The 25,886-nt window shown below is 44.4% G+C and overlaps 1 protein-coding gene across 1 annotated transcript in view; it reads right to left on the bottom strand.

Annotated features, from left to right (window-relative positions):
• Positions 1-25,886, bottom strand: part of LOC126199112 (myrosinase 1-like) — a 225,047-nt gene that overhangs the window by 107,546 nt on the left and 91,615 nt on the right. Inside the window, exon 3 of the mRNA XM_049935868.1 lies at positions 4,274-4,407. Within this exon, the coding sequence (XP_049791825.1) occupies positions 4,274-4,407 (134 nt within the window). The remainder of the gene's footprint in view (positions 1-4,273; positions 4,408-25,886) is intronic.

Here is a 25,886-nt window from a genome sequence, read left to right as displayed (position 1 = left end):
GGCAAAGTTTTGGTTTTCAGTAGTGTCCCTAAATCATTTTAGGCAAATTTCGGAGTGGCTCCTCTGAAAAATATGCAACTGATTTATGCAGTATCCTATTGGAAACGGTCGCACTGACTGCCTAAGGCCTCAGATAGTCATATTGGCACTGATTCACTGTTAATGGAGCTCCAAAAGTTTGAAGTATGTTCCTCAATTTTGGTTTCATTGAATTTCATCGAATGACCATCCGACGTACACTATCTGATCAAAAGTATCCGGACACCTATTAGTGCACATTAATACGAGCTGTGTCCACCCCTCGCCTTTATAAAGGCTAAAGCTATGTTGAGGACACTTTCAATGAGGCGTCTGAGTGTCTATGGGGGAATGACAACCCATTATTCCTGAAGAGCCGAAACCAGACAAGGTAGTGATGTTGGACGCTGGCATCTGGAGCACAGTCGACCTTCTAATTCATCCAAAAGGTGTTCCATTGGATCCTGATCGGGACTCTGGGCAGGGCAGACCATTTCATGAATGTTATTGTTCAGAAACTATTGCCTTTGCAGATGTTGCTTTACGATAGGGTGCACTGTTTTCATGATAACAATCAATCATCGTCTCCGAACTGTTCCTCCACTGTACACTTTACACAGAGCTGCAAAATGAGTTCATATCCTTCCGCATCTAGCGTTTTCTTAAGCGCAGTGTGGGAACCACACCCCAAACATGAACCATAACATCATCTCCTCCGAACTTCACTGTTGGCACTACATAATATGGCAGGTAACATTCTTCTGCCATTGGCCAAACCCAAACCCTTCCATCGGATTGCCATAGGGTACAGCGTGAATCATCAGTGGGGTCACTCTTTAGACCACCTCAAGCGTCGCTTAACATTGGCTACAAAAAATGTGTAGCTTATGAGGAGAGCTGTTCTAGCATCATACCCCATTAAGTCAATGCGGTACCTTGACTGCTGGAGGCACTTTGGAACTGGTCCCTATCCGTCAGTAAATGAGGTCCGCGTGGTGTTGGTTTCACTGTGGTTGTTCCATTGCACTTCCGTTTCACAATCACATCACCAACAGTCCACCTGTGCAGATATAGAAGAGTTGAAATGTGCCCGGTGGATTTCTTACTCACAAGGGGAGGCCGCCAATTGTGCAATTCAGATTCGATTCATACTGCGCATAATAAAAGCTCATGGCCAGAGGTGTAATGTGGCAAAACACCAAGATGCACTTCTCAGCCGTTGTCGAGAAAATCGACAGTTAAAAGAAACCGTTGCGTGAAATACTCTCTACGATTAATAATTTTCTACAGCGTCATGGCGCAGCGGTAAGCGCTCAGCTTCGTAATCCGAAGGTCGCCGGATCGAATCTCGCGCCATGCAATTTTTTTTTATTATTAGTTTTTTGTAATTCATATATATATACTATTAATGAATTGCTTATGCATGTTGGTGAAGGCGGATCGCTCTCCAATTGTACCGCCTCCATTTTTCCGTTTTTTTAACAGGGTGTACCAAAGCTCTCCCGTCCGCACTGATTTAAGATGATGTTATAAGTTGCGCTAGGGACCGCATCTACCTTCTTTCGAAGTTAGCAGGCAACTACGCTGTTATGCGGCGGCTCGTTTCGGCCCATTCAACATCTGTCCTTCAAGTGTAACGAGCGAGTAACAGAGTTTATATTTCATACCTGCCACAGCAAATCTGTGTTCGTGGGGTCTCTATTCTAATTCGAACGTTTGACTTACGCTATACGTATTCGTTTCGGAATATCGTTTCTACGTCTTCCGTTAACTACACTCCTGGAAATGGAAAAAAGAACACATTGACACCGGTGTGTCAGACCCACCATACTTACTCCCGACACTGCGAGAGGGCTGTACAAGCAATGATCATACGCACGGCACAGCGGACACACCAGGACCCGCGGTGTTGGCCGTCGAATGGCGCTAGCTGCGCAGCATTTGTGCACCGCCGCCGTCAGTGTCAGCCAGTTTGCCGTTGCATACGGAGCTCCATCGCAGTCTTTAACACTGGTAGCATGCCGCGACAGCGTGGACGTGAACCGTATGTGCAGTTGACGGACTTTGAGCGAGGGCGTAGAGTGGGCATGCGGGAGGCCGGGTGGACGTACCGCCGAATTGCTCAACACGTGGGGCGTGAGGTCTCCACAGTACATCGATGTTGTCGCCAGTGGTCGGCGGAAGGTGCACGTGCCCGTCGACCTGGGACCGGACCGCAGCGACGCACGGATGCACGCCAAGACCGTAGGATCCTACGCAGTGCCGTAGGGGACCGCACCGCCACTTCCCAGCAAATTAGGGACACTGTTGCTCCTGGGGTATCGGCGAGGACCATTCGCAACCGTCTCCATCAAGCTGGGCTACGGTCCCGCACACCGTTAGGCCGTCTTCCGCTCACGCCCCAACATCGTGCAGCCCGCCTCCAGTGGTGTCGCGACAGGCGTGAATGGAGGGACGAATGGAGACGTGTCGTCTTCAGCGATGAGAGTCGCTTCTGCCTTGCTGCCAATGATGGTCGTATGCGTGTTTGGCGCCGTGCAGGTGAGCGCCACAATCAGGACTGCATACGACCGAGGCACACAGGGCCAACACCCGGCATCATGGTGTGGGGAGCGATCTCCTACACTGGCCGTACACCACTGGTGATCGTCGAGGTGACACTGAATAGTGCACGGTACATCCAAACCGTCATCGAACCCATCGTTCTACCATTCCTAGACCGGCAAGGGAACTTGCTGTTCCAACAGGACAATGCACGTCCGCATGTATCCCGTGCCACCCAACGTGCTCTAGAAGGTGTAAGTCAACTACCCTGGCCAGCAAGATCTCCGGATCTGTCCCCCATTGAGCATGTTTGGGACTGGATGAAGCGTCGTCTCACGCGGTCTGCACGTCCAGCACGAACGCTGGTCCAACTGAGGCGCCAGGTGGAAATGGCATGGCAAGCCGTTCCACAGGACTACATCCAGCATCTCTACGATCGTCTCCATGGGAGAATAGCAGCCTGCATTGCTGCGAAAGGTGGATATACACTGTACTAGTGCCGACATTGTGCATGCTCTGTTGCCTGTGTCTATGTGCCTGTGGTTCTGTCAGTGTGATCATGTGATGTATCTGACCCCAGGAATGTGTCAATAAAGTTTCCCCTTCCTGGGACAATGAATTCACGGTGTTCATATTTCAATTTCCAGGAGTGTATACGTGGTTAACATTATGAAGACAATTAATAGCATTTGTGAAATACAACTTTGTTTGCGGAAAACATAATGATGTTCGAAGTCGCCAGTTTTTCCACGACAAACGACTTTCAACAACTTATTATATGCATAATTGTTGCAACTGATTGCCGGGAATTATATATATATATATATATATATATATATATATATATATATATAATCCGAATATATATATATATATATATATATATATATATATATATATATATATATATATTCGGATTACGAACCCGAGCGCTTACCACTGCGCCACGACGCTGTAGAGAATATTAATCGTAGAGAGTATTTCACCGCAACGGTTTCTTTTAACTGTCGATTTTCTCGACAACGGCTGAGAAGTGCATCTTGGTGCTTTGCCACGTTACACCTCTGGCCATGAGCTTTTATTATGCGCAGTATGAATCGAATCTGAATTTCACAATTGGCGGGCTCCCCTTGTCAGCTAAAATCTAACGCCTAATCCGCGTTGGAATCACTGAGCTCTCCCGATCGACCCATTGTGATGTTACTACCTCCCTATTTACTACACAGTAATCTTCGCCTCCTTTTATACTGGAGGGTTCGCCTTTAGTGACATCTTGTGATCATATCCGCATTACATAGGAGTGTCCGGATACTTTTGATCCGATAACGTACGCAGTGGCCGTTGGTGTTCCACGATGTACTCCAGAACAGCGCGCATCGTTTGCCCTACATAATATTTTCTGTACTCGTACGGAATTACATTAGCTGCCCTGCACAGCACTATCGTCTTTTAGCGATGCCGTACGGGAGTTCAGTGCATTATCGCCAGTCTACACCTGAAGCTGACCGGAAAATTGCGCCGGGATATCGTGGAAACAAGCCTCAGACATCCAGTAGCTAGCCAGAAATTTCACGGAATGGCCTAAATCATCGATGCTATTAGGGATACATCCATTTCTCGTGAATGCTACAAAAGAAATGTCGTTGTTATTGATTATGAGAGGTGATACGTTCATGTGGTCACGGCTAGGTTCACACCGCACAATACTCACATTAAGCTCCTTTAGAAGGTGAACATCCTCCCGAAACTTGTGGTAAGAGTCGGCTGCTACGTCACCAGTGCCACCATCATCTGTGATTTTGCCACCGGAATGCAGCAGGTGGTCCCAGATGCTCTCGCCCTTGCCTAAAAGACAGATAAGAAAGGTCCTTTAACAGAATAAAATGAACGTTACATGCGAATCACAACTGTAGAATTATCCTACTTTCACTTTGGTCATCAGTTTGAGCTCGGAACCCTCTCCGTCCCCCCCCCCCTTTCCCCCTCCCCTCTGATACAGTGGCTTACCTTCCACCCCAGATAACAGTAGACAAATTACCCTCTGAGAACACCTATTAAAAAGTGCGTGTCGACTTCACGACCATAGAAATAACCAAGGGCAAGTTCTCTCTTAGTCAGCGTTGATGACCGATTTGCGATTTGTAACACAGATTAAATCGCCCATGTTCCAGGTGGCCACAGCTCGTAAACAGCTTCCAACAGGTGTCCATTTTGGAAGAGGCTGTCTGCTGTTGTCAGTGATATGTCTGCAGAGAAGCGACTTCAGAGCCAACACTGTAAGTTGCATAGAACCAACACCACGAAGCTGCTACCGAGCGAGGTGGTGCAGTGGCTAGCACACTGGGCTCGCATTTGGGTGGACGACGATTCAGTCCCGCGTCCGGCCATCCTGATGTAGGTTTTCCGTGATTTCCCTACATCGCTCCAGGCAAATGCCGGGATGGTTCCTTTGAAAGGGAACGGCCAACTTCCTTCCTCGTCTTTCCCTAATCCGATGAGACCGATGACCTCTCTGTCTGGTCTCCTTCCCCAAACAACCCAACCCAACCCATGAAGCCGCTAGCAATGGTTGCTTTGAAAGGGCATGGCCAATTTTCTTCCCCATCCTTCCCTAGTCCGATGGGACCGACGACCGACCGACAAATCAATCAACCAATCAACCAACCAACCAACCAACCAAGCTGCTAGCAGGCAAGGCTGAGATATCAGGTATCGCCTTGGTAGATAATTCGCTAACTGCAGCAAAAGATCTACAATGTTCAGTTCATACAAGATATATGTGCAATGAGTTACCTAAAGAGACAGCCGCGAATATTTCTAAGAGACAGTTTATCCGATGTTTCATAGTGGAAAGGTGTACACAGGTTCTATTTTTAGATGGGGTTGGGTTGGGTTGTTTGGGGAAGGAGACCAGACAGCGAGGTCATCGGTCTCATAGGATTAGAGAAGGATGTCGGCCGTGCCCTTTCAAAGGAACCATCCCGGCATTTGCCTGGAGCGATTTAGGGAAATCACGGAAAACCTAAATCAGGATGGCCGGACGCGGGATTGAACCGTCGTCCTCCCGAATGCGAGTCCAGTGTGCTAACCACTGCGCCACCTCACTCGGTTTTAAGTTAGAGTCTATAGCTTTTATAAGAGACATTTTTATGCATACCCATCACAGAGTTGCTAAAATACTTATTCTTCTGAAATTAATTCCAACAGGATGTCAACATCTGGCCGACAATTCTTTTTTATAAATATTGTATTTTAAGAACGTGTTACCCCATGTACAATATAATTAAAGTTAGCCAGACGATGACTTACTGTCGAAACTAGTTGCAGAAAAATGAGCACTGCGGTGGCCTTGCATCAAAATGTCTGCACAAGGGTTTACAAAGTAAATTTATCCAGCAATTTGAACAATTGTAGAACAGGTGCCTATAACAGACGTACCAAACTAACAGTAGAAGTGACTTGTATTACTATACACACTGCCTGACAAAAGAAGAACTGAAGCAGCCAGAAGCCAGAGTCAATGTAACCATACACGCACACACCATCGGCAGGTACATAAATGAATAAGAGTTGCAATTCCTCGCCGCAAGTATAGCGGGCACCACCGAAATTCATTAGTGTTGTTCGTGTTAAGTGTTGTTACCAGGCCTGGAAGAGTATATACTAGGCGTGAACGCCGTCTAATGTTGCGTTATCACTGTGAAGGACAGAGAGATGCCGTGCACTCGTGTGAGACAGCATTATAAGCAAACAACAGAGTTTGAAAGATACCTCATAATGGTACTCCATCTGGCCGACTGGTCGAATCGAACAGTATCCAGATATTTCAGATTTGTCAGTGGACCGTTGTTGCACTGCACGGGAAGACAACGGCAGGCATTCTCGCCGCCAGGTTTCCGGTCACAACGGAGGATTGTGCACCAGGTACATCGTCATCTCTTCATATCTACGTCTGCCATCTGAGAACGCGTAATGGACTCCTTGCAACATACTGGTAATACCACACTACTGGTCGGATAATAGCAACTGCTGAACTAGGAGATTCAGTCCCACGCATAGGCTGTGTTTGGACCGATGCCACAACCGGGAAGCATAGACTATTGATGAGTAGTGTCGCTGTGTGTTCAGTGATGAATCGCAGTTCTGCGCTAACCGGGTTGAATATCATCGGCGAATATGGCGGCGACCTGAGACGACGTCACATTATTTCACTGTTTTGAAGAGACACAGCGGTATTACTCCTAGTGTCGTGGTGTGGTGAGCCTCAGATGTTACCTCAGATCATGAATGGCAGTGACTGAAGGAACTCTGACAGTGCAAAGGTGTGTCACAACCGGGCTGCGTCCTCATGTGTTAACTCTCCTGTAACAGTATCGTGATGCCATTTTTCAACAGGACAGTTCTCGTTAACACATGGAGTGTGTGATAATTTGGTACTTCCTGGCAGGTTAAAACGGTGTACCAGATGGATAGCTCAGTCAGTGGAGCACTGACTCGCTTCAGGCAGAGGTCCGAGGTGCGAGTCCCGGTCTGGCACGCAGTTTCAATCTGCCGGGCAGTTTCAGACAATGCTGACAGCTGATCGTAGAGTTGTAGCTACTTTTCCTCTGCTGTTTCCTGCAGTTTGGGTCATTAAGCGTATTACCATTTGTCAGTACTAATCTACACATCAAAAAAAGTTTTGCATCACCTCGGTTCCGAGAGTTCCGGAACCTGTACAGAAAACTGGAATAGAGATCAACATAAACATCATTTCCGCCCTTTTTATTGTTCATGAAAACCACACATAGTATGTAGTACCACCATACAGCGAGACCTTCAGAGGTGGTGGTCCAGATTGCTGTACATACAGGTACCTCTAATACCCAGTAGCACGTTATCTTGTATTGATGCATGCCTCTATTCCACAAGTTCATCAAGGTACTGTTGGTCCAGATTGTCCCAATCCTCGACGACGATTCGGGGTGGATCGTTTAGAGTGGTTGGTGGGCCACGTCGTCCTTAAACAGCCCTTTTCAATCTATCCCAGGCATGTTCAATAGGGTTCATGTCTGGAGAGCATGCTAGCCACTCTATTCGAGTGATGTTGTTATCCTGAAGGAAGTCATTCACAAGATGTGCACGACGGGGGCGCGAATTGTCGCCCATGAAGACGAATGCCTCGCCAATATGCTGTCGATATGTCTGCACTATCAATGGCATTCACGTATCGTACAGCCGTTACTGCGACTTCCATGACCACCAGCGTCGTACGTCGGCCCCACATTACGCCACCCCAAAACATCACGGAACCTCCACGTTGCTGCGCTCGCTGGACAGTGTGTCTAAGCCGTTCAGCCTGACTTGGTTTCCGTCTCCGACGATTGTCTGGTTGAAGGCATGAGCGACAATCATCGGTGAAGAGAACATGATGTCAATCCTTAGCGGTCCATTCGGCATGCAGTTGTGCCCATCTGTACCGCGCTGCATGGTGTCGTGGTTGCAAAGATGGACCTCGCCATGGACGTCTGGAGCGAAGTTGCGCATCATGCAGCCAATTGCGCACAGTTTGAGTCGTAACACGATGTTCTGTGACTGCACGTAAAGCAGGATTCCTCCAAGCTATAATCCGTAGGTGGCGATCATCCACGGCAGTAGTAGCCCTTGGGCGGCTTGAGCGAGGCATGTCATCGACAGTTCCTGTCTCTCTGTATCTCCTCTAAGTCCGCACAACATAGTTTTGGCCTCTCGGAGACTCCTGGACACTTCGCTTGTTGAGGACCCTTCCTGGCACAAAGCAACAATGCGAACGCGATCGAACCACGGTATTGGCCGTCTAGGCGTGGTTGAACTACAGACAACAGGAGCCACGTACCTCCTTCCTGGTGAACTGACTGGAACTGATTGGCTGTCGGACCCCCTCCGTCTAATAAGTGCTGTTCATGCATGGTTGTTTACATCTTTGGGCGGGTTTAGTGACATCTCTGAACAGTCACAGGGACTGTGCTGTGATACAATATCCACAGTCAACGTCTATCTTCAGGATTTCTGGGAACTGGGTTGATGCAAAACTTTTTATGATGTGAGTACATATGTATGTATATTTCGCAAGCCAACTGGCAGTGTGTGGCAATGAGTATTTCCTGGGCCTTTATCATTTACCTCATCCCCTCTTCCATTCGCGAATTGTGCATGCCAAGAAAGACTAACTTCGCCGATTTTCTCGTCGCGATTGTTTCGCAAGACACATGTGGAAGGAAATAATGCTTGGAACTTAAGCTCTCTGATTTCAGCAGTAAATCTCTCCCTGATATACAGTTCCTCTTTTGTATCGTCTGCCACTAGTGCTTGCTGAGCATCTCTGTGACGCTCTCGTCCTTAGTAAATGATCCCGTGACGAAATGTGCTGCTCCACGTTGCATCTGTTAATCCAACCTAGTAAGGTCCTAAAACGACGAGTAACACTCAAGAATTGTTCTTACAATCGAAGCCACTTCTTTCGTGCATGGAATACATTTTGCGATGCCACTCTGTCTTGGAGTAGCGAACTATTACCTACACACTGTAATTAGGTTAACTAGAGATTAACAAGGCTTTGGGGCTAGCAATGATTTTAATTTTGACTATCATTTAATTAGTGATATTGTGCGTGGTTATGAGGGTAAACGAAACATATAAAATAGGCAGTAATGACGTACCGGTACAGAGGGCATAACTTTAGCTGGTCGTAACTGCAGCTGATCCAGAGTTCGATAATTTCCACCAAGATGCATTCTGCGTTGTAAGGGAGTTCTTTCTGGTTTGACCGGTCCTCCTCGCATGAATACACTAGAGAGACGCCACAAAAGGGGTCCTGCGAGTTAGAAGAGGTCAGTGTCTTGTGCAAACGAGCATACTTAGGAAGGCTTTGAGAAGTACAGCCCTGTGTGCACTCGGCAGTTTTCTTTGAAATCTGAGGTGTTAAACAACCTTCACACAACAAGAGCTCTGTCTCAGAGAGACCCGATTTCTTCTATGCTGGTATGCACTTCGTCGTCTATGCCCAAATGCTGTTCTCTTAGCCAGTGGTTCATGTGAACAAAGAGATGGAAATTAGACGGAGCAAAGTCCGTGCAGTATGGTGGGGGATCAAAACATTTCCCATTGAAAACGCTGCAGGAGCGTCTTTGCTGCAGCTGCAGTGTGGCGGAGCGTTGTCGTGAAGAAGGACAGTGGCTGATGACATGCCTTCGCTTATTCTGAGTTGCCCTTCGTAGACAATTTTCTCAAGTCGCCTGATCCAGATCATCAGTTAACCGTCGCTTCCTTTCCCGAACGCCTGCATCATGTTCCTCTGCATGCCCTGCTTCAAAGATCTTAAACCATTGCCTCAGTCTGCTGTCATGCATGACCGTTACATTATGTAGGCTGCATGAATTAGGTAGAGCCCCTCAGTATGAAGATATCGAATGACAGCATGTATTTTACTCTTGGCGGTAGACACCGATGTTTCGGGCATCTTTAAGTACTCACTGTGCCAACGGCCTTGCCACAGTGGTAACACCGCTCCCCATCAAATCACCGAAGTAAAGCACTGTCGTTATTGGTTAGCACTTGGATGGGACACTGTCCGGGTCTGCCGAGTGCTGTTGGCAAGTGGGATGCACTCAGCACTCATGGGATGTACTCAGCACTCGTGAGGCCGATTGAGCAGCAGCGGTCACGAAAACTGACAACGGCCAGGAGAAAACTGTGCTGAGAACATGGCCCTTCGTATCCGCACCCGGTGATGCCTAAGGGCCGAGGATGACACGGCGGTCGGTCGGTACCGTTGGGCCTTCAGTGCCTATTCGGACGGTGTTTGGTTTTTTTAAGTACTCACTGTTCGCTCGGAGCTGAAAAGTGCGACGTGAAGCGATCGACGGCGATACTACAGACACTGTGCAACACATGTGCACAAGGCTTCATCGGATTTTCATTGTTTCTTTAATTTACTCTGCAACTGAACCCTGAGAAAAAAAAATGTAAACAGTGATGGCGCTATAAGACTCCCTTGTGGAATTACCGCAATTATCTTTAGTTCAATCCATTTTGTCTCGTAACAAGAGACTTTAAGTGCCACATAGGCAGTCTCCATCACACTTGTAGCAGCGCTCAGATACTTTTCTCCCTTTTGTCTCATTTATCTGCGGCCAGTTGCACAGACCCCTATGTAATAAACCGCCATCCTTGTTGCAGTTTAGTTTTTTCCTCAACAGTAGAATGCAACTGGCTCAGCGCTCGTAATTTCGGCTGTTAAAAGTTCACTTGCCTAATAGTAGTCTCCTCATATACTGAAACAGGCAGTCAAGAAGATAAGCTTAATGCATCTACATTTTTACGAACGTAGCTACTTTGCAATTCACTCGTAAATGTTTGGCAGAGACTCCACAGAAACACCCTCAGACTATTTCTCGACCGTCCCACTCTCCATTAGCACGTGGGAAAAATAAAAACTTAAATATTTTCATGCGCATTCTGAGGAGAAAGGTGGTGACTGAAATTTCGTGAAAGGATGCCGCCGCCACGAAAAACGCCATTGTCTTGATGACAATCAACACCACATAGTGTATGATATCTGTGACATTCTCTCTCCTGTTTGCGATAATACAAAGCGAGCTTTTCGCAGAAATACTCCAGATGAGCACGCGTAAGCGTATTCTACGCTTGGCTCTTTTATACATCTGTTGCATCTTCTAAGACGCAGTCTGTTATTCGCCTTCTACACAACACTTTCTGTGTGATGGTTGCAATTTAAGTTGTTCATAATATATATACGGGTGAGTCACCTAACGTTACCGCTGGATATATTTCATAAACCACATCAAATACTGACGAACCGATCGAACAGCGGAGGAGTGGTACTCAAGCGTCAACTTTAGGTTACAATATCTCCGGATGTAATTAACATTTTACAATACAACAAACGGCACTGATTACGTATTTGTCTATATGTTCAGATGTGCTAACAAAACTAACGGGGTTCCATTTAAAAAAAACGTAGGTTTGTGTTAAAAAACATACTTCCGTGCATTTTTTTATGGTTTGTATTAACCAATTACACTAGCCCCTCTCCTCACGTTTGGTCTGTGGAATCGGTTCGTCCGTATTTGATGTGGTTTACGAAATATATCCAGCGGTAACGTTAAGTGACTCACCCTATATATGAACAACCTTTAAATCTGACTGATTTGTCATGTAACTTATATTTAATTAGTTTTAATATCCTTATGGACAGCCTCACACTTTATGCAGCATACAAATATCTTTTCTACATCATTTTGCATCAGCCCGGTGTGGCCGAGCGGTTCTAGGAGCTGCAGTCTGGAACCACGCGACCGCAACGGTCGCAGGTTCGAATCCTGCCTTGGGCATGGATATGTGTGATGTCCTTAGGTTAGTTAGGTCTAAGTTCTAGGGGACTGATGACCTCAGATGTTAAGTCCCATAGTGCTCAGAGCCATTTGAACCATCATTTTGCAATCCATATAGATCTTCCGATGACTTTACTAGAAGGTAAACAACAGCATCATCTACAAATAATCTGAGAGGGGTCCTTAGTTTTCTATATACTTTATATGGGTTAAGATCAGCAGAGGGCCTACAACACTTCCTTGGGGAACGCCAGATATCACTTCGGTTTCACTAGATGAGTTTCCATCAATTACTACGAATTGTGACATTTCTGACACGAAATCACGAATCCAGTCGCGCAAATTAGACGATACTCCATAGGCACGCAATTTTCTTAAAACCTACTTGCGACTAACGGTGTCAAAAGCTGTCTGGAAATCTAGAGATATGGAATCAACTTGAGATCGCATGTCAACAGCACTCGTTACTTCATGTGAATAAAGAGCCAGTTTCACAAGAACGATATTTTCTGAACCCCTGCTGGATACATTTCGAAGAGGTTTTCGTCTAGTTATTTCTTAACGTTAGAACACAAGTTCCCACTGCAAATCGATATCAATGATATGGGTCTATGATTCAGAGGATTACTTCTATCGGTGTGAGCTGTTCAACTTTCCACTCTTTAGGTACGGATCTTTCATAGAGCTAGCAACTCTTTATGACTGCCAAAAATGGAGCAATTTCATACTCCCAAAGGAAAACAACTGATACCAAATGCTGACTGGAAGCGTACTTTATATAAAATAACTTACGTTGCTTTGCTATACCGAGCATGTCTATTTCTGAACAATTACTCATGTTCGCCTATAAATCAAAATACCTAAACCAAATTCTTCGTCATCAACAAGAAAGACAGACGGAACTGTCATCTAAATATTAATGGTAAACGCAGAATACGTAAATAGATGCACTTATCTGGGAATTAACATTAACAACCACTGGCATAATCTGCAACAAATTAAAGGCCGTACTGAGAAATCCAGAGCCGCGTTTCGTAAATAAAAAGGCGCCAGTCAAACCATCTTTCACGTGATTTTTAAAATTTATTAATGTCTGCAGAGGTGTTTTCTCAGTCTGTGTTTCCTCAGATTTTTGAAAATGTCAGGGGGAAACATCAGTCTGGGAACCGACCTGATCCACTTTTATTCTCGTCTTTACTATGCCTGATATTTAGCGTCCGGTGTATCTACATCTACATGACTACTCTGCACTTCACACTTAAGTGCATGGCAGACTATTTATTTCACTACCGTTCCACTCTCTAACAGCGCATGGGATAAATGAACGCTTTGATTTTTCTGTACGAGTTCTGTTTTCTCTTAATTCTTTAAAATGATCATTTCCTGCTGTGTAGGTAGGCGACAGTAAAATATTTTCACATTCAGAGGAGAAAGTTCGTGACTGAAATTTCGTGAAAAGATCTAGCCGCAACGAAAAACGGCTTTGTTTTAATGACAGTCATCCCAAGTCGCGCATCGTATCCGTGACAGTCTCTCCCTTACTTCACGATAATGCAAACCGAGCTGCCCGTCTGTGAATTTTTTCGATGTCCTCCGTCAGTCCCATTTGGTAAGAACCCGATACATCACCGCAATGCTCGAGGCATTCTGAGAGTAAATCACGGATCCAGTCGCACAACTATAGTGATACTCCATAGGCATGCAACTTGATTAGAAGCCTCTTGTGAGGAACGATGTCAAAAGTCTTGTGTAAATGTAGAAATATGAAATCAATTTGACATTCAATTTGAGACCCCCTGTTGATAGCAGTTCAATTTGAGATCCCCTGTCGATATCAGTCATAACTTCGTGCGGATATAGAGCTGGTTGTGTTTCACAATAACGATATTTTCTAAATCGGTGTGTCAACAGAACGTTACCTTCAAAGTAATTCACAGTGTTCCAACACAGTATATGTTCCATAATTCTACTGCAAAACGACGTAATTGATATGGGTCTGTAATTCAACGGATTACTCCTACTTCCCCTCTTGAGTATTGGTGTGACATGTGCAACTTTCCAGTCTTTTAGTACGGATATTTTGTCGACCGAGCGGTTGTATATGATTGTTGTGTATGGGGCTATTGCATCAGCATACTCTGAAAGGCTGCTTTCGGTATGGGATGTGTGGTGTCACCGCCAGACACCACACTTGCTAGGTGGTAGCTTAAATCGGCCGCGGTCCTTAGTACATGTCGGACCCGCGTGTCGCCACTGTCAGGATCGCAGACCGAGCGCCACCACAAGGCAGGTCTCGAGAGACGTACTAGCACTCGCCCCAGTTGTACGACGACGTTGCTAGCGACTACACTGACGAAGCCTTTCTCTCATTTGCCGAGAGACAGTTAGAATAGCCTTCAGCTAAGTTAATGGCTACGGCCTAGCAAGGCGCCATTTGTACCATTGCATGTATCTCAAGATAGTCTCACTTGTATCATCAAGAATGCTGTATACCAAAGGACGATATAAAAGTTAAGTGTTCTAGTAGCTACGTTCTTTTCTTTATCACATTCATTACGAATCCTGTTTCAGACCTCACTCCATCCTTCGTGAGTTAGCGCGTGCATCTTGGCCGCCTCTTTCAATTAGTGTACGTAGTGTTGGCAAGTCTGCCGACACTACAGGATGTTGACTGGAAGACGCCTGTATTAAGTGCTTTACGCTACTCCGCACGGCTGGTCCCGGCGGAGGTTCGAGTCCTCCCTCGGGCATGGGTGTGTGTGTTTGTCCTTAGGATAATTTAGGTTAAGTAGTGTGTAAGCTTAGGGACTGATGACCTTAGCAGTTAAGTCCCTTAAGATTTCACACACATTTGAACATTTTTTTGAACGCTACTCCGCTTCATCGAGGATAGCTACATCTAAGTTAATCATTTTTGCAGTTGTTCTCGATTCGATTTCTGGAATATTTATGTCGTCTTCTTTGCCCACCTTTCCTAAACAAGGGACCGATGACATCAGCACTTTGGTCCCACAAGACCCTAGCTCACCTAAACAGGGATGATTACTTGATCGTATGAATCCTGCGCAAACCTATGCACGTCGGTAAATTCAGGTGCACTTTATTGGTTTCGCCCTGTAGCAGGGTCTGGGAACGGCCGTTGCGTTTAAGTTTTCGGGCCTGGCTTGCGGCGCCAGTTTGGCAGGGTGTCAGTCTGCTCGTTCTTTCTTAACGAGCGGCCTGGCGATTGGTTCCTGCAGACCCACACGCAAGGAATTCTGAACAGAGGAACCAGTCTTTATCTGAATAAAATTTTCACTCTGCATCGTAGTGTGCGCTGCTCCGAAATTTCCTGCCAGATTAAAACTGTGTGACACACCGAGACTAGAATTCGGGACGTTTACCTTTCGCGCACAAGTGCTCTACCGACTGATCTACCCAAGCACGACTCACGATCCGTCCTCACAACTTTACTTCCGTCAGTACCTCGTCTCCAACCTCCAAACCTTACAGACGTTGTCGAGTGAAACTTGCAAGACAAGCACTCTTGGAAGTAAGGATATTGGGGAGACATGGGTTAGCAACAGGCTGGGGGATATTTCCAGAATGAAATTTTCACTTTGCAGCCCAGCAGAAGGTTGGCGGAAGTAAAGCTGTGAGGTAGGTCGTGAGTCGTGCTTGGGTATCTCAGTCGACAGAGCATTTGTCCACAAAAGGCAAAGGTAAGAGTTCGAGTCTCACTCCGGCACACAGTTTTCATCTGCCAGGAAGTTTCTGTCTGTTACCTCCTGAGCGGAGGAGACGCCTGGTACCGCTATAGATTCGCTTTGTCGATTAGTCAGTTCGCCACTACTAACTATTTTTCTACCTCTATCCAAGGAGTTGGTGCAAGCTGAATTTTGTTTAGAATTAGCAGTCGCTGTTCGGGGGTCTGGTCAGTAAAACGTGCCACGGCTGTGTGCACTGGCAATGTGATTTCCGATGGGAGTTAGTTTTTTTGCATCAGTGAGTTTCTATAATTGTTAATTCATTTGTCGGAAAAATTTTTACGTGAATCTCGCGAGTAATAAACTTTCCTATCGTTTAACTGCAGCCAGTTACAGCCGACTTCCTTCCTTACTCGGTCACGATTCACGTTATGCGTCGCGATCTCCATAAAATTTTGTGATATATTTCCACTTTGGATATAAAGCCACTTCTCACAACTCGAACTGCGCCAGAAATGGTGAAGTTTGCCTTCTGTCAGTTTTGAGTGTCTGAAATTTTGGAGCATTTGAGTGTCTATTTTGAGTTCCTCACATAACCTAATCCTAACTGAATGATGATACTAACTTCGTGGAATACAGATACCCCTAAGGGAACCAGAGTAACAGGGTTTTGTATGTACTAAGTGTTTACCGAAGTTGAGTAGTTGACGCCATTTTACGAATAAATGTAATCATCAATCAACTTAATACGCTAAACTTCTTCCTAATGTGCGATCCGGCACATTATCCAATATTCCTGAGATCGTTCAACTCAAGTGTCCTACAGTGAAAAAATATGAAAAGCCATATTTTGAAAATTTATCTTCTGATCGGCTGTTCTGAAGTCTGATAGTCCTGGAAGCTCACTTAACCATAAAACTCGACAGACACTTTCGTCCATGCTGTTGTTTAGCGGATAATGTTTCCCCTCTAAGCGATATAAATCCACACAAGAGCGCCAACGTTTTGCCCACGTTCGAATTCACTTGGCCCTGACATAATGCACTCACAGCTACACAGACCTCTTCTGACCAAGACTGACACTTGCAACATGTTGCTGTAACTGCACTGGTGACGTTCGTGGTCAAATAAACAGCACCCCTGCATGTTTGGCTATCGTCTATATTTATGTCAAGCATGACTTTCTCAAGGAATTTGCATAATTTTCTCCAAGCCCTGTACGTTCCGCAAGGAGGAGAATGTAATGAGGAAGCAAAAAACGCACCAGAACACATTTCTTTCGAGTTATCAGTCTTCTGACTGGTTTGACGCAGCCAGCCACAAATTTCTCTCTTGTGTCAACCTTTTCACCTCAGAGTAGCACTTGCAGCCTATGTCCTCAATTATTTGCTGGATGAATTCTAGTCTCTGTCTTCCTCTACAGTTTTTATCCTCTACAGCTCTCTCTAGTACCCCTAATGTCCTAATAGACGTCGTATCATCCTGTCCCTTCTTCGTGTCAGTGTTTTCCATATACTCCTTTTCTCGCCTATTCTGTGCAGAACCTCTTCATTCCTTCCCTTATCAGCCCACCTAACTTTCAACATTCTTCTGTAGCACTAATTTCAAATGCTTAGATTCTCTTCTTTTTTAGTTTTTCCATAATCCATGTTTCATTACCACACAGTGCTGTGCTGCAAACGCACATTCTCGGAAATTTCTTCCTCGAATTAAGACCTATGTTTAATACCGATTTACTTCTCTTGGCCAGGAATGCCAGTTTTGGCAACGCTAGGTTGCTTTTTATGTCCTTCTTGCTCCGTTCGTCATGGGTTATTTTGCCGCCTAGTTCGCAGAATTCCTTAACTAGATCTACTTCGCGATCACTAATTCTGAAGTTAAGTTACTCCTTGTTCTCATTTCTGTTACTTCTCATTACTTTCGTTTTTCTTCGATTTACACTCAAACCATATTCTGTACTTATTAGACTCTTCATTCGATTCAAGAGATTGTACAATTCTACTTCACTTTCTCACAGGATAACAGTGTCATCAGCGAATCTTATCGTTGATATCCTTTCACCTTGAGTTTTAATCCTACTCTTGCACCATTGCTTCTTCGATGTGCAGATTCACCAATAAGGACAACAGACTACGTCCCCGTCTTACACCTTCTTTAGTCTGAGTACTTCGTTCTTCGACTTCCAGTCTTATCGTTCCCTCGTGGTTCTTACACATATTGTACATTACCCGTCTTTCCCTACAACTTACCTCTCTTTTTCTACGAATTTCAAACATCTTGCACTATTTTATGTTGTAGAATGCTTATCCCAGGTGGACAAATCCTATCAGCGTTTCTTGATTTATCTGCGGTCTATCTTCCATTATCAACCGCAGTATCAGGATTGCCTCTCTGTTACCTTTACCTTTCCTGAAGCCAAATTAATCGTCATTTGACATATTATCAATTTTCTTACATACTGCAATGATTAATTTTGTGTTAAACTTACTATTGACAGAGTTTATCACAGTAACGGGAGCAGCATGTGGCGGTTTGTTACGAGAGCTTCAAGTAACACTGTGCATCATAGATTCAGGTACTCACACTGACGACAGCCGTAATGATGATGTGGAACAGTTTTTGTCTCGTGCTGAATAACAACAAAAGACACATTATGCAAAGTTACTGTTTATCACTAAAACCATTCATCGCCCATATTAACTATATACACGGAAGATCTGGATTTGAGAGACTGCTGAAGGGGCGCACGACTTTCTGCCAACAACTAAACACAGGCAGATCCACAGATGATTTGAAAACATTTTTCCACACAACCGGTATATTATTTAGCATTTGGTGCCCCCCCCCCCCCCCCCGCCCCCTTAGCCATCAGAAATTATAATTGCCTTTCATTGGGCTTTTGGTAAGACCTTTAAAAATAAAAATAAAATCCAACAGCAATGCTTTTGGAAACGGGTTGTTTTTAGGGTTCCGTACCTCAATTGGTACACGGAACAGTTATACATTGAAGCGCCAAAGAAACTGGTATATGCATGCGTATTCAAACGGGCAGAATACGGCGCAGCGGTCGGCAATGTCTGTGAAAGACAACAAGTGTCTGGCGCAGTTGTTAGATCGGTTACTGCTACTACATTGGCAGGTTATCAACACTTAAGTGAGCTTGAACGTGGTGTTATAGTCGGCGCACGAGTGATGGGACACAGCATCTCCGAGGTAGTGATAAAGTAGGGATTTTCCCAACGTCCATATCGTGGGTGTAGCGTGAATATCAAGAATCCGGTAAAACATCAAATCTCCGACATCGCTGGGTCGGAAAAAGATCCTGCAAGAACGGGACCAACAAAGACTGAAGAGAATCGTTCAACAGAAGTGCAACCCTTCCGTATACTGTTCAGATTTCACTACTGGGCCATCAGCAAGACGTCCATTGCGAACCATTCAACGAAACATCATTGATATGGGCTTTCGGAGCCGAAGGCCCACTCGTGTACCCTTGATGACTGCACAGTACAAAGTTTTACGCCTCACTTGGGCCCGCCAACACCGACATTGGACTGTTGATGACTGGAAACATGTTGCCTGGTCTGACGAGTCTCGTTTCAAATTGTATCGAGCGGATGGACGTGTACAGGTATGAAGACAACATCATGAATACACGGACCCTGCACATCAGCAGGGGACTGTCCAGGCTGGTGGCGGTTCTATAATGGTGTGGGGCGTGTGTAGTTGCAGTGGTATGGGACCCTGATACGTCTAGATACGACTCTGACAGGTGACACGTAAGTAAGCATTCTGTCTGATCACATGCATTTATTCATGTCCACTGTGCATTCCGACGCGCTTGGGCAATTCCAACAGGACAATGCGACACACCACATGTCCAAAGTTGCTACAGAGTGGCTCCAGAAACACTCTACTGCGTTTAAACACTTCCGCTGGCCACCAGACTCCCCAGACATGAACATTGTTGAGTATATCTGGGGTGCCTTGAAACGTGCCGGTCAGAAGAGATCTTCACCCGCCTCGTACTCTTACGGATTTATGGGCAGCCCTGCAGGATTTAGGGTGTCAGTTCCCTGTAGCACTACCTAAGACATTGGTCGAGTCCATGTCAGGTCGTGTTGCGGCACTTCTGCGTGCTCGCGTGGGCCCTACACAATATTAGGCTGGAGTACCAGTTTCTTTGGCTCTTCAGTATATGGTCACTTTGTTATCTGTCTGTCCCACAATTGAGACAGATTTTTGAAAGGAATGGGTAGAGTTATCAGGCTCAAATTTATGTCAGGTAGTAAGGGCCCTTGGCAACGTAAAAAACTAAAGCTTCTAAATCAGTTCAATACGGCCATATATGTCACGCATTTCAATGCTCGCTAACTCCGTCATCAAAATCTGTAGATGTATGAACTATATAAATTGGGTACTGATGAAATAGCGGTACAGCGTGTGCCTGGCAACCCAGAAGTCGCGAGATGGACTCTTGGTCAGACCACACAATTTTCACTCTTCTTTTTAATCTAGCCTTCACCTCTCACCGATGTGACAAGTCCCCAGAAACAACTCTTTGTTCGGATTCCACATTAAATTCCCGGTCCCCTTTCCCCGGCTGGACAACTGGGGTAAGTTAGGGCATGCAGGTCGCCGACGTGCCGTCCAATTCAAAGACTTGCACCAGGCCACTAAGCCACACGAAATTATTATTATTATTATTATTATTATTATTATTACTATTATTGTAACTCTTCAAGCTTTCCCGGCGAGGTCTTGACATGTGGAACAATCGGGTCTACTGCCGGATGTTTGTGTCGCTCTGGCACAATATTTCGGCCACGTAACTCGTTGCCTTCTTCAGGTGCTACCTGAGACAGTCTCAGGTAGCACCTGAAGAAGGCAACGAGTTTCGTGGCCGAAATATTGTGCCAGAGCGACACAAACATCCGGCAGTAGACCCGATTGTTCCACATTACTATTATTATTATTATTATTATTATTATTATTACAAGGGCTATTCGGAAAAGTAAGTTCCGATCAGTCGCGAAATGAAAACCACTGTGAAAATGCGATGAAGCTTTGCACAGATGTGCTGGGCAGTTTCTCTAGTATGTCCGTCGATCGCATCACGTCGCTCTTTTTAGTTCTGAGCGCACAGTGAGCATGTAAAGATGCCTAGAAAATAGTGTCTCCCGCCAACTACGAGGGTCTGGTGAGAAATTTCGCCTGAACCTATGCAGCCCAAATAACACAACTGTCATGCGTTTCCTTTTTCTCTGCAGGAGCAATGAAGATGCTAGTGCAGCGTATTCGATTGGAAAGTGTTTGATCCCCACTATACAGCCGTTAACTGGCTCTCTCTGAGTTTTATTACTGCTCACGTGAAACACTGGCTATGAAGACAACATTTTGGCACAGACAACAAGCTGTAGTCCAGCGCAGAAAATCGGCGGAAAGCACAGGTGACTGCCTTCTACGACGAGTGTATTGGAAAATTGATACAATGCTAGGACAGATGTCTACGTCGCAGCGGCGACTATGTATGAGGCATATTCGGAAACCACTGTGAAAATCCGATGGAACTTTGAACAGATGTGTTAGGCACTGTCTTTAGTGTGCCTTTCGATCGCTTCACGTCGCTCTTTTCGGTTCAGAGCGCAAAGTGATCACGTAGAATTGCCTAAAACAACAGTGTCTCCCACCAAGTATGTAGATCTGGTGAGAGATTTCGCCTGAAGCTATAGAGCCCAGAAAAACATAAATGTCATGCGTTTCTTTCTTCAAGACAATTCTCAGCCGCTTTCTGCAGGGGCAATGAAGAAGCTCCTGCGGTGTTTTCGATGGGAAGTGTTTGATCCTCCACAATTCAGCCCTTAAATGCTTACCTCCGATGTTCATCTCTAACACAGGAAACGCTGGCTACAAAGACAACGTTTTGGCACAAACAACGAAAGGCAGACCAACGTAGAGAATTAGCGGAAAGTACAGGGGGCTGCTTTCTGCAACGAGGATACTGGAAAGTTTGTACAACGCTACAACAAATGTCTAAGTTGGATCGGCGACTATTTAGAGAGGCAGCTGGAAGGTGTGGCTAACTGTTGCGAATAAAATATTTTTTTCACTGTGGTTTCTATTTCGTGACCGATCGGGCCTTACTTTCCGAACAGCCTCGTAGATAAGTGGCTAGAAGTTGTAGCTAACCATTGCAAGTAAAACATTTTTGATTTTCACATTGTTTTCTGTTTCGAGGTCGATCGGAACTTACTTTCCGAATACCCCTTGTATTATTATTATACTATCTACATATATCATTATGTGTGTACGGAATACTAAGAGCGCGAGTTGTACTCATACTTGTTCGATTTTTTATTATTTTTTAAAATAAGTACTACATAGATATTTTTAACAGAAATAAATTTCTGAATATCATTACAGAGCTAAATATTAAAATACGAAACAATTCATTTTCGTTTAGGGTAATTTACGGGATATTTAAAAGCTTTTCGTGAAAGCAGAATAAATCTATCTTGGCTCACCTCTGGTGTACCTCTCGTCACGGTGTCTCAAGCAGCCAGTTGTGGTTTAAACTGTGCTTCAGTCACTATGTTTACACTGAGCTCCCAAAACAGCATTTAGTAAACCGATTTCACACTACTGCTTCTGGTTCGTCACATTAATTATTTTATTTTATAAATTTTGCAGTGTACGTTTAGTGTATGACAGGGGTCTTTTAGATCCTGTAGCAAACCAGCTGCCTTTCCGATACTTTATTTATATTTTACTCATAACAATTATCAGTTTGGCACTCTTTGTTGAGAGGCCAGAAGCACTGTAAAAGTTGCATCCCCGTACAACCCTACAGCATCTAATCTGGAAATGTATAGTTCTAGCTGCCGCGCCGGATTAGCCGAGCGGTCTCAGGCGCTGCAGTCACGGACTGTGCGGCTGGTCCCAGCGGAGGTTCGAGTCCTCCCTCGGGCATGGGTGTGTGTGTTTGTCTTTAGGATAATTTAGTTTGAGTAGTGTGTAAGCTTAGGGACTGATGACCTTAGCAGTTAAGTCCAATAAGATTTCACACACATTTGAACATTTGGTTCTAGCTGCCAGATTTCCGCTACCACAACTCGCTTCCGCGTAAAGCACAATCATTTTTGAGACGCGCTTCGGTTGTCATATTAAGTCTTGTTTTCAAAAATTTTCGGCTTATCTGGGTAGTTTGACTTTTTGTACAGTGAATGAGAAGCAGAAATATCTACTTGAATGGAAATAGTCATTGTGTTGACTAAATCAGAAACGGTAACAGTTGTTCTGCAGATGCCCTATTCGACCGGTTTAGCGCAACCCCTTCAGACCTTAACATGTAAACTCGACAGCGAATAATGGTTTCCAAAATTCGGTTTCCGCCACTGGAAGCTGTTTCGCGTGTAAACGCAGTGAATCTAACCCCACACATGTTCACAGATATGGCGGTGGTGTAAAACTTTCTTTTGTTTGTTTTTTGAAGTTTATTTTAACCCTTGGATGAATAACAGGGGCCTTTAAGTCCCGGCAACCTTTCATTCTCCCAATAAATTGTCTTAAAATTTATTTATTTTTTGGTTGATATTCTGTATAATCCTTGGAAATAAAATGACTTTTTTCTTGAAGGTACATTGTTTCTCGCACGTCAAATTAATTATTTTATTCCATTAATTTTGTAGTTCTACCCGTCTAGTACATCATAGGAGCCTTTTAAACGCTGTAGCAAACCAGTTGCCTTTCCGATACTTTATTTATTTTTATCAAATGGTTCAAATGGCTCTGAGCACTATGGGACTTAACATCTCAGGTTATCAGTCCCCTAGAACTTAGAACTACTTAAACCTAACTGACCTAAGGACATCACACACATCCATGCCCGAGGCAGGATTCGAACCTGCGACCGTAGCGGTCGCGCGGTTCCAGACTGAAGCGCCTAGAACCGCTCGGCCACCAGCGGCCGGCTATTTTTATCAGAATGGCGTGTTAAAGTAGCTGTTTTACTTGTAACAGTTATCAGTTTGGCACTATTACTCCTTGTTGAGAGGTCAGAATCTGTAAAAGTTGCATCCCCGTACTCAATTGAAGGCAAGTGTATTTCTCAGTGGCAAAAGACTTTTAGATGGGTTTTGTATCATAAACACAATACGTAGTCTTCTAGCGTCCTAGGTGAAGCGAACAGTGGAGAATTAAATGACACAGACTACAGAATAGCTGTTTTCCTTATCGGTCATGATGGAACTCACTAGGATAAATCACTGCCACCAATGACCAGAATACGAGTACACAGTGTCACGAAAATTCCACCTTCTCCAGTAAGAGGTAGTGCCACTAAACAAAAAGGAATGTTAACTTGAAATGAAGCCTTCATGACCTTAGAACTTTTATAATCATGACTTTCATTTGAATGGACAATTTGACATTTGTACGTTGTGTGGCCAAAAAGAACAGACGTGTCATGTTTCTCTGTCTCGGCGAAACAGCTTCACTGCAGATGAAAAACATCATGTGCATCAGGAGTTGATTCTTTTGATTACATACACTTGGAAGAAACAATCAGGAAGATGACATTTTGTTTTATACAGAAACGTATTAGATACAAAATGGTTCAAATGGCTCTGAGCACTATGCGACTTAACTTCTGAGGTCATCAGTCGCCTAGAACTTAGAACTAATTAAACCTACCTAACCTAAGGACATCACACACATCCATGCCCGAGGCAGGATTCGAACCTGCGACCGTAGCGGTCGCTCGGTTCCAGACTGTAGCGCCTAGAACCGCACGGCCACTCCGGCCGGCTATTAGATACAGTAGCAATAAATACCTTACGCTTATTTTCACAGTAGCATACCAACTACACGGAAGACAGGTCTGATAAAAACGGAACTTTTCTCGTATAGACAGGAGGACCAACAAGCCACGCTTTCAAAATAAAGTTCTACGAGGTACAGCACGTTGTGGAGTTTCTAGCCAAGAGACAAAAATTGCGGCAACTGGAAGGTCACTATAAGGAAGATGCCTTATGTGCCCCCACCGATAAGGCAGAAAAATGGTCAGTCATTCAGCAAATGCACAAAAAACCTATTCAAAGAACATACTGAAATTATTTATGAAGAGTATTACTATTAATGAGCGAATATGCTGTTGTGGATGAGTAAAAGTGACAGTTACTTATTCAACTGTGGAAAATGACAACATAACTAGCTGACAAAGCTGGCATTCCCTGGGTGTTCATTTTGCCAGTCTCCTATTAGAAATGAAAATAAAAACCGAAACTGTATTCATAGTAAAGTATCAAAATTTTCATTTCCATGTACCTGCGAACGCCTTTGAAATTATCAAACAGTCAAACAAAGAAATACGCGTAATGTACAAATGAGTAAGTACAGTACCGAAGTTAAGAAACATGATCCCGGACATTTTTTGTATGCTGGGTGCAGCAGCTTTGCGAGTCTACAAAGCCATTTTGTAAACGTCTCTACGACAACGCCTCTAAATATCTCTAGAGACAGTAATTCTTTCCTTAAGCCATTTGTGCTTCGCTATCAAAACCGCTACCAGGTGTCAGAAATTTCCCTAATTTGACTCGACTGTACGAGTGTTTCAATAGAAAATAATAAATTTATTAAAACTTCGAGGATGATGGGGCAACTTTTTACGCATCTCACTGTTTATGACGTAATAATCTCCTGTGATCTTGGTGCCACACAGTGATATAATTTCGTAGGTACATTCAGCGGCATATGTGGATACTGTTCGCAAAATGTGTTCAGAATAGAATTAGTAGAGAAGAAGTAATAAATGTATACGTCCAGCATGATGCGGCAGTTTTTCACGTTCTCAGTGTTTACGACGTCGTACCTCCGGAACTATGTGTGTTAGCATGATATAATTTTGTAGGTGCATTCAGAGGCATATATAGATTCTGTCTGCAAAATTTATTGCGAATACATTTAGTGGCACAGAAATAATAAATATAACATTTCCTTCAATTTAATTTTATCAATATTTTGTAGCTGCAAAGTTGAGTGTATGAATACACTGGAAGCAAGAATTAAAAAAGTCTTTAGTCACAATTTTTCGTGTTTTATTAAATACACAATGCATTTCGCACCCTGTGGGTCCATCATCAGTACATGATTTACTTTTGCTCTTGGGAGAGATGATATGCATGTTCTTATCATGAAACAGTCTAATGTTATGTTATGAATTTAGTAAGTCAAATGCGGAAGATATGTGCGAAACAGTGGAAAAATAAAC

This window comes from Schistocerca nitens, chromosome 8 (genome assembly GCF_023898315.1).
Source record: "Schistocerca nitens isolate TAMUIC-IGC-003100 chromosome 8, iqSchNite1.1, whole genome shotgun sequence".
NCBI lineage: Eukaryota > Metazoa > Arthropoda > Insecta > Orthoptera > Acrididae > Schistocerca > Schistocerca nitens.
This window is presented reverse-complemented; position numbering and strand designations above follow the sequence as displayed.